Below are 9,393 nucleotides of genomic sequence, written 5' to 3'. Positions count from 1 at the left end.
ATCCTATTATGTATAGGCATACTGGATTATACAATAATAGGAACAAGGAAAAGAAGATATGCTATTTAAACTTATGATCAAAGTGGCCCATTACGGTAATAGCATTAGGGTGGAAGGACAAAAGAATCTGGACAATATAGAAATGGTTGGAATATATATAGAACAATTAGAAATTTTTCGACATAATGTCAAGAAACCAAACATGAAAAACAAAAAAGATATGAAGCCTGCCCTTCGTGACTCCAAGGATACTCACTCCAACGCTGCTGGTAGGTTCAGGTGGAAATGAACATAAGAACATAAGAACTTAAGAACAAGCCAGTTGGATCAGACCAGAGTCCATCTAGTCCAGCTCTCTGCTACTCACAGTGGCCCACCAAGTGCCTTTGGGAGCTCATATGCTCCCAATGGGCATTGTACCCATTGCCTTTCGCATGACTTGCAGGTTGGATCAAGCAAAATCTATTGAAAAGTGACATCCATATGCAACCAAAAGGGAGGGAAGGAAAGGAAGAGAAAGGAAGGGGGAGGGAAAGAATAAACGAGATAGTAGTATGACTGCCTCAACCATACTAGGCCTGGTAAAACAGCTCTGCCTTACACATCCATGTTATCTCTGTATAGTTGTTTACAATTATTGTTACTATTACCAGTAAAATCAATTTTCTATGACTTCTGATTTTTTGTGCTGTTATTAAATATGAAAATAATAAAAACATTTATCAAAAAACAGTATGGGACTAGTATTGTCGGCGGGCTTTCACGCCGGAATCACGGGTGCTGTGTGGCTCGGCTGTATGACCGTGTTCTAGCAGCATTCTCTTCTGACATTCTTCACCTGCATCTGTGGCTGGCATCTTCAGAGGATCTTCAAGAGGCTAAACGCCCAGGGAGAGAATGCTGCTCGAACACGGCCATCCAGCCCGGAAACCACACAGCACCCAAGTATGGGACTAGGTTTTGGGAAACGTGAAAGGATGGCTCAGTTCCATGGTTTCAGGTGACCCCCTAGACATTTTCTCAGAGCCTGCTGGATTTCACTGTTCCTTAGGCTGTAGATGAAGGGGTTGAGCATGGGAGTCACAGCTGTGTAGGCTACAGACATCACCCGAACCTTGGTGCCCGAATAAGCAGAGGAAGGGCGGACATATACGGCAATGACAGTCCCAAAAAGCAAAACCACCGTGGTGAGATGGGCACCACAGGTCGAAAACGCCTTGTGCTTCCCAGATGCTGAGGGGATCTTGAGAACTCTGTAGAAAATGAGGGCGTAGGAGAGGACAGTAACTGTGAAAGGCCCCACCATGGTCATTGTCCCTGAAATGAGAGTTGTCATCTGAATTGTTGAGGTGTCTGAACAGGAAAGCTTAATTAAGGGGTGGAGGTCACAAAAGTAGTTGGGGACCTCCCGGGAGGCACAAAAAGAAAGACGAGACATCATCACAGTGTAGAGTAGGGAGTGGAGAAAACCCAAAAGCCAGCAGCCAGAAGCTAAAAGAATACAGGTCTTCTGATTCATCACGACAGCATAACGAAATGGGTGACAGATGGCCACATATCGATCATAGGCCATGGTGGACAGGATAAAACCTTCAGTGATTCCAAAGATCGCAAAGAAGAACATTTGAGCCAGGCAACCACCATAGCATATGTTTCTGGTGCGCATCAGTAGGTTATACAACATCTTGGGAACTGTAGAGGAGGAAAGACCCACATCAGTCAATGAGAGATGGCTAAGGAAGAAATACATGGGGGTCTGGTAGAGGCGGGCATTGTAGCGGATGACGAGGACCATCAGCAGGTTGCCTAATAGAACCATCAGATATATGAAGAAGAAGATGGGGAGGAACAGATGCTCATTCTCTGGCTCACTGGAGAGACCTTGCAGGATGAATCCATAGAAACAAGTTTCATTGCTCTGAAGAGCCATGGGTGGGAAGAAGGGTGGAAATGAGTTGGTTGCATGTTCAGATTGTGCACACAGGCTACATCTACACATGATTAGATGGTACTGTATGGTACATTTCATTGATATACAGCCCTCCCCTGAAAGGCTCAGAGCAGTACACAACAACATAATAATAGCATCAATACACATAACATCATAGAACAACCATCAATAAATGCATCAATAACATAGGGTCAAACCCTAACAAAGGGCCATCCCTTATACCAGTGTTTCCCAACCTTTTCGAGGTCAGGGTACCCTTGACCTCACTCTTCATATCTCACGGTACCCCTGCCGCCACCCTCCACCTTCCCCTCCCATTGCCCCTGCTTGCCACACACCCCCCACCTTCCCCTCCCAGGGTGAAGGGAAGCACTGGGGGTGGTGGTGGCTGCTGACCTTGTGGCTGGCCCTGCCCCATGGGCCAGCTCCATGTCCTTGCTGGTGCCGGTGGGAGACACCACAAAAATGAGGGGGGTAGTAGTGTTGCTGCGGTACCCCTGGGACATGCTCACGGCACCCCAGGGTACCAGGGAACCCTGGTTGAGAATGGCTGCCTTATACTGATAGGCATTATTTACTGCTCTTGGGACACAGAATGTTCACATCTGATGGTTGTCCTTAAGTTTTTGGTTGTGCACTTTTAAAATGTCGCATCTGTATTTTAACAGAAGTATTTTGTTGCACACCGCCCAGAGCCCTTTGGGAGTGGGCGGTCTAGTAAATCCAATAAATAAATAAATAAACAAACAAACATAGAATCATAACATCATAAACGTAGAAACACAGACATAGCATTTTAATACCAATAAAAATCCATACAGTGCACTAATAATAGAACTGATAAACATCATAAATACAATTAAACCAATTGAGACCAGTTTACCATAAATTAATTCAATAGACAGGTGGTGTCACCATACAAAGTCTGTTGAACAGCGCAGGCAGTAGCACAACATGTGATACTATCAATGCGTAAAAAGTAGGAAGCAGCCCCATTCTGCAGAAATGTCTGGCCTAAAGAAGACTGTCACTTGCAAATGACTGCTATGGTCCATTCATTATTTTCAAAGCTGGGATTTCACAGGAATGAATAGATCATGGCCCAGCATAGCCCAGTCTCAGTAAATCACGGATGCTGAGCGGGGTCAGCCGTGATTAGTACTTGGGTGGGAGACCACCAAGGACATCCAGGATAACTACACAACTGCTTTGTGTCTACACACACACATCTACTGACCAGGATTATGAATTGCTATAATAGTAGTGTGTTTCTGGCCTATGTGGGTCTGCAAGATTGTATCTTCACCCCCATGCTTTCCCAAATCTAGGTAATGTCACTGAGAGAGGAAATCTGGAGATATGGTCTGTGTTGCCCCGATATACAAATGACAAAGGAGGTAAAGGGGACTATCCCGGGCATAGGGATTTCTCCTTGTCTAAATACAGGTTTGGTATACAAACGCAAACTAACATACATACAAGACTTATTTTAACCAAAAAAGCACTTCATTTACCTGGTTAGACATCATTGATGCTGCAGAAGCAGGAAGACGTGCCTGATTTCCAGAAGTTCTGTTCCATACGATGATTGGAGATTAACAAATGCACTGAGATAAACGGGCCATAGCAGCAGCAGCAGCTGCAGGGAAACACCGATGCTGGATTCCACCACTAAACATCAGTGCCAGAATTATAAAGGGAAATTATAAAGGGAAATTAAAAAGGGAATGATAAAGGAGCAGCAGTGGCGTAGTGGTTAAGAGCAGGTGCATTCTAATCTGGAGGAACTGGATTTGATTCCCCACTCTGCCGCTTGAGCTGTGGAGGCTGATCTGGGGAATTCAGATTAGCCTGTGCACTCCCACACACGCCAGCTGGGTGACCTTGGGCTAGTCACAGCTTTTTGGAGCTCTCTCAGCCCCACCCACCTCACGGGGTGTTTGTTGTGAGGGGGGAAGGGCAAGGAGATTGTAAGCCCCTTTGAGTCTCCTACAGGAGTCTCCTACATCCAAACTCCTCCTCCTCCTCCTCCTCCTCCTCCTCCTCCTCCTCCTCCTCCTCCTCCTCTTCTTCTTCTTCTTCTTCTTCTTCTTCTTCTTCTTCTTCTTCTTCTTCTTCTTCTTCTTCTTCTTCTTCTTCTTCTTCTTCTTCTTCTTCTTCTTCTTCTAATAAGGCAGTTGCTCTTCAGATTCCTATTGCATTGAGTGGGTTTAAACCCTGTTGCATTCAGTGGGGTTCGCCCTCAGTAAGAATGCATAGGATTACAGGCAGGGTAAAACGGGGCACATCACAAAGGTAGTGTGTATCTCATCCATCACAAGGATTTGGGCTTTGAGGTCAAAATTACCCATCAGTGGACCCTGCACTCATGAGTCTAACAGAAGGAAATTGTCCCTTCTTTCCCTGACCTTACTAAATGGCAGGTAGTCCTACTTGGTAGTCAGAAGCATAGACACATATCTGCTTGTGTAGAAGACAATTCTGGTTGCATCAACTTGACACTTTTTCAGTAGGTTGGGAGGTGGACCCAGGAGACAGCAACCTGTACCATTGGGTCCACCTGAGACCAGTTAACTAAAGCACTATTCTCACATGGTCTGTATTTCCCTAGATGACGCTCAGGGAACAGAAGGGCTTGGCACTGGGAACAATACAACTTTTCAATCCAAGCTTTTTAATAGGTATAATCACCTTGCTTGTAACACCACTTAACCTTTTAGAAAACATCACTCTAATCACAAGTGATTTGCATCCTTTGTGGCATTCTTGGCCTGGCATCTCGCACGTCTACACCATGGACGTAGGTAAGGGGGGGTTCTCGGGTTTGAACCCCCCCCATTCATGTCCGAAGCTCCGCCCCTCCGTTTGTGGGTTTTTAAAACATTTTAGTGCTTTTTCGGTTTTTGGCCTGCAGGGGGCGCACTGTTTGGGCTAGCAGCACCAAACTTTCCGGGATTGTTTGGGGGACTCTCCTGATGATGCTACCTGGGTTTGGTGAGGTTTGGTTCAGGGGGTCCAAAGTTATGGACTCCCAAAGGGGGTGCCCCTATCCTCCATTGTTTCCAATTGGAGCTAATAGAAGATGGGGGCTACACCTTTGAGGGTCCATAACTTTGGACCCCCTGAACCAAACTTCACCAAACCTGGCAGGTATCATCAGGAGAGACTCTTAAAGATACCCTGAAAGTTTGGTGCTTCTAGCTTAACAATTGCACCCCTGACAGCAGGCACCCCCCAAATTTCCCCAGATTCTCCTTTTAAATCCACCCCCTTCGGCATGGGATTTAAAGGGAGAATCTGAGGTCCCTCAGTTTAGAAGGCTAAGGAAGAGGAGTTTGATTTATATCCCCCCTTTCTCTCCAGTGCAGGAGACTCAAAGTGGATTACAATCTCCTTGCCCTTACTCCTCACAACAAACACCCTGTGAGGTGGGTGGGGCTGAGAGAGCTCCTCGGAAAAGCTGTGATCTAGCTCCAAGGTCACCCAGCTGGCGTGTGGTGTGTGGAGTGCAACAGGTTAATCTCGAATTCCCCAGATAAGCTCCTCCACAGCTCAAGTGTGGCAGAGCAGGGAATCAACAAACCTCGGTTCCTCCATGGTGGATTAGAAATGCAGACCTGCTCTGAACCACTACTGGCTGATTCATACTGAAAGTGATGCTGTTTCATGGTGGGGGATAATCCACCCCAAAACAGCATCACTTTCAATGTTGTTTAACTAGGGACCCCAGATTCTCCCTTTAAGGTGGATTTAAAAGTAGAATTTGGGCTCTCTAGTTTAAACACCATTGAAAGTGATGCTGTTTGGGGGTGGATTCCAGCATCACAGCGGCTGCCCGAGGTGTGTGCGTGCAAAACTCAGATTTTGCACCAGGCTCCATTTTCCTTCTATGACTCTGCCCAGAGGGGAGGGGAAGGGGAGGGCAGGGCAGGGCAGGGCGGGGGAGTCTGCCATCCCCGACCTCGGAGAGCTGCTTTTATAAGCGCTAGGCCATGGGCGGGGCTTGGGGAGGCATGGCCATGCCCTAGGGGCGGGTGGGGGTGTGGCCCTCCCAACCCCCCCCCATAAAAAATCTATACCTACGTCCCTGGTCTAAACCAAGGCCACAGATGGCTCAGCCATTATCATCACCTGAGGCTAAGGAGGCCTCCCCCTGCTTGCATGTAACTAGTGAAGAGAGCTTGAATGCTCATCCTTATCTGCCTTTCTATGAGAGAGTGAACTGCTGTCCCAAACAATATCTCTGCTCCCACTGTCCTGTCACATGGTGATATAATGGGAATCCAAGGGTGGGGGAATTATGGGTTGAACCTTCTGTAACTTACAGGTATATACCAAGGTCAGAGAGCTAAACTTCAGTTTCGGCTATCTGAGCCTTGGGCTGACACGGCTCCAATAAAGCTCTTGAAATCTTCTTGAGTCTCATTTGATGACTGGAGTAACAGACCCTTACAGAACCTGACCATTGCAAGGAAATTCATAAGCAATTGGCTGACACTGATTTTTACCAAAGATTAGAGGATAACCCCATCTCTCACATTAAAAGAACTGTAAAAATAGTTATGGATGATGGCAATATAATGGGTCACATCAATGACAACGCAGCTAAATTCTTACTAAAGGAGCATCCTAAAGTTCCCATTTTTATTGCCTTCCCAAGATTCATGAATCCACACACCCATTCCCTGGCTACACTCTTGTTTCTGGCATTGGCTCCATTATGGAACCCATAACCCCATTTTGGGACTTTTTTCTGCCAGACTTTGTTCAAGAAATTCCCACTTACATAAAAGATACCACAGAGTCTATTATTATTATTATTATTATTATTATTATTATTATTATTATTATTATTATTATTAATTGGGTTTATATACCGCCCTCCCCCGAAGGGCTCAGGGCGGTGCACAAAATATAAATAAGACACAATCAGATTAAAAATAAACCCTTCCCCATTAAAATGCAGCATCAAATTAACACTAATATTAAATTTAACATTAGCACAAGATGGCACCTCCTATCAGTCCCCTCTAACCCCAAGGAGGGGCGGCAGGATCCACTAGATGTCATAAAAGAGCGGAAGGGCCCCTAATCAATGGCTAGTCTCCCCAAAGACCCGACGGAACAGCTCAGTCTTGCAGGCCCTGCGGAACTCAGTGAGATCCCGCAGGGCCCGGACAGCTGGTGGGAGAGCATGCCTGCTCAGGCCGGGGCCACGCCAAAGGCTCTGGCCCGGTGGGAGGCCAGCCAGATCACTGAGGGGCCAGGGATCACCAGTAAATTGGCCTCTGCCGAATGCAGAGACCGATTTGGGACGTATGGGGTAAGACGGTCCCTCAGGTAATGGAGGTCCCAGGTCGCTGCAAGGCCTTTGGAAGGTTAATACTAACACCTTGAAAATGATTCGCATTCAATTGCACCAGTGCAAGCGGCGGAGCACAGGGCAATATGTTCTCTTAATGGCACCTCCTGTAAGCACACGCGCCAAGAGCGTGGCATTCTGGACCATTTTTAGTCTCCGAATCAGACGCTAGCGGGAAGGCCCGCATAGAGTGAGTTGCAATAGTCTAGCCTGGAGGTGACCGTTGCATGGACCACAGTGCCTAGATCGGCTTGGGAGAGGAAGGGGGCCAGCCGTCGGGCCTGATGAAGATGGGAAAACGCGACCCGGGTTACATGGGCCACCTGGGTCTCCATTGTTATTTACGAATCCAGGTGGACCCCCAGGTCAGCAAACAGTGGGGCCAGGTGCCAATATAGGCCCCTCCCCACACCGGGCGGCTGGAAATCCTCGGCCAATGCCTCACGTCTCAGCCAAAGGATCTCCGTCTTCGATGGATTCAGTTTCAGCCTGCTCTGTTTCAACCAGCCAGCCACAGCCTCCAAACAATGCTGGAGAGCTGCAGGGGCAGCGGCCGCTCCCCCCTCCATCAACAGAATGAGCTGGGTGTCATCGGCATATTGATGACACGTCAGCCCAAAGCTCCGCACCAACTGAGCAAGGGGGCGTATATAGATGTTAAATAACAGCGGGGACAGCAGCGCTCCCTGAGGCACACCACAATGAAGTGAGCACCTCCGGGATGCTTGGTCCCCACACCACACTTGCTGCGTCCGGTCCCGGAGAAACGAGGCAATCCACTCTATGACAGTGCCCCGCGACTCCGGAAACGGGTTAGAAGTGGGTCAAAAGGTCGTGGTCGACCACATCAAACGCCAGCGGTTAGATTCAACAAAACCAACAGCGCCGATCCGCGCCTCGGCCTAGCCGTAAGCTGAGCAAATCTGTGACAGTTTAATGAGAACAGTTCTCCGCCCCATGCCCCAGCACGGAAACTGGACTGAAAGTGGATCGGGGTGCCGCATGTAAGTCCTCCAGGAAACCCCCCCGCTGCTCCACTCTCACTACCTTCCCCAGAAACGAAAGATTCGAGATGGGGCTATAATTGGCCAGATCACCAGGATCATGGAAGATGGTCTTAAGAAAGTGGGCGGACCACTGCCTCCTTCAACCCACCAGGAAAAACTCCTTGCTCAAGGGAGCTATTGATGATACTCAACAGGTGGGGTCGTAACTCTGCCTGGCATGCTTTAATAAGCCAGGAGGGGCACGGATCCGGTAGGACAGATAGTAGCAGCCAGGGCCCTGTCGACAGCGGCTTCCGAGAGCAGGGAGAACTGGGCCAAACAAGGCCCGGAAGACGGCAAGGGAGCCTCCAGTTCGCTTATTGTCTCTAAGGTGGCAGGAAGGTCTTGGCGGAGCGACATGACTTTATCTGCGAAAAAGCTCATAAATGCCTCACAGCTAATAGCCAATTGACAATTTATAGACCCCTCGGACAATGAGGTCAAAGACCGAATAATACAAAACAGTTGCGCCAGGCGGGTCCTAGCAGATGCGAGAGAGGAGGAAAAGAAAACCCTCTTCGCCTCCTTCGTTGCCACCTCATAGGCCTTCATAAACGTCCCATAAGATGTTCGTGTAGCCTCGTCACGAGCTTTCCTCCACACTCGCTCTAGTCGTCTAAGTTCCCGCTTCATATGGCATAGCTCCTCAGTATACCAAGGAGCCAGCCGTGAGCGGGGACGTAGAGGACGCCGGGGGGCAATTTCCTCAATGGCATCGGAAAGACGGGAGTTCCAGTCTTCCACTAGCTCATCGAGGGTGCCGGTGTGTTCAGAGTCCCGCAGAGCATTCAGGAATCCAATAGGATCCATAAGTCTCCGCGCTGGTGGGTAAAAAAATACGCCTGTCGCTTCAGACGGGTGTGTTATGGCATGTCCATCCCAACTCTTCAGGGCATAATAATGGTCAGACCATGGCACTCTATCAATAGAGGACATGACCATATTAACCCCCCAACCCGGCCATGACCAAGTCCAGCGCAGTCTCATTCCTCATGGGTGGGGCCAGAGTTTACCAAAGAGAGGCCCAGTGCCGC

The 9,393-nt window shown here is 48.3% G+C and overlaps 1 protein-coding gene across 1 annotated transcript; it reads right to left on the bottom strand.

Annotated features, from left to right (window-relative positions):
- Positions 1-982: 982 nt before the first annotated feature.
- On the bottom strand, positions 983-1,930 carry LOC125427973 (olfactory receptor 1G1-like). Its single transcript, XM_048487541.1, has one exon. It carries the CDS (start codon positions 1,928-1,930, stop codon positions 983-985), a length of 948 nt encoding a protein of 315 aa, XP_048343498.1.
- Between the last annotated feature and the right edge of the window lie 7,463 nt (positions 1,931-9,393).

This window comes from Sphaerodactylus townsendi, linkage group LG03 (genome assembly GCF_021028975.2).
Source record: "Sphaerodactylus townsendi isolate TG3544 linkage group LG03, MPM_Stown_v2.3, whole genome shotgun sequence".
Lineage (NCBI taxonomy): Eukaryota > Metazoa > Chordata > Lepidosauria > Squamata > Sphaerodactylidae > Sphaerodactylus > Sphaerodactylus townsendi.
This window is presented reverse-complemented; position numbering and strand designations above follow the sequence as displayed.

Excerpts from the sequence above, each read along its gene's own strand:
- LOC125427973 (XM_048487541.1), bottom strand. The coding sequence starts at position 1,930 with ATGGCTCTTCAGAGCAATGAAACTTGTTTCTATGGATTCATCCTGCAA.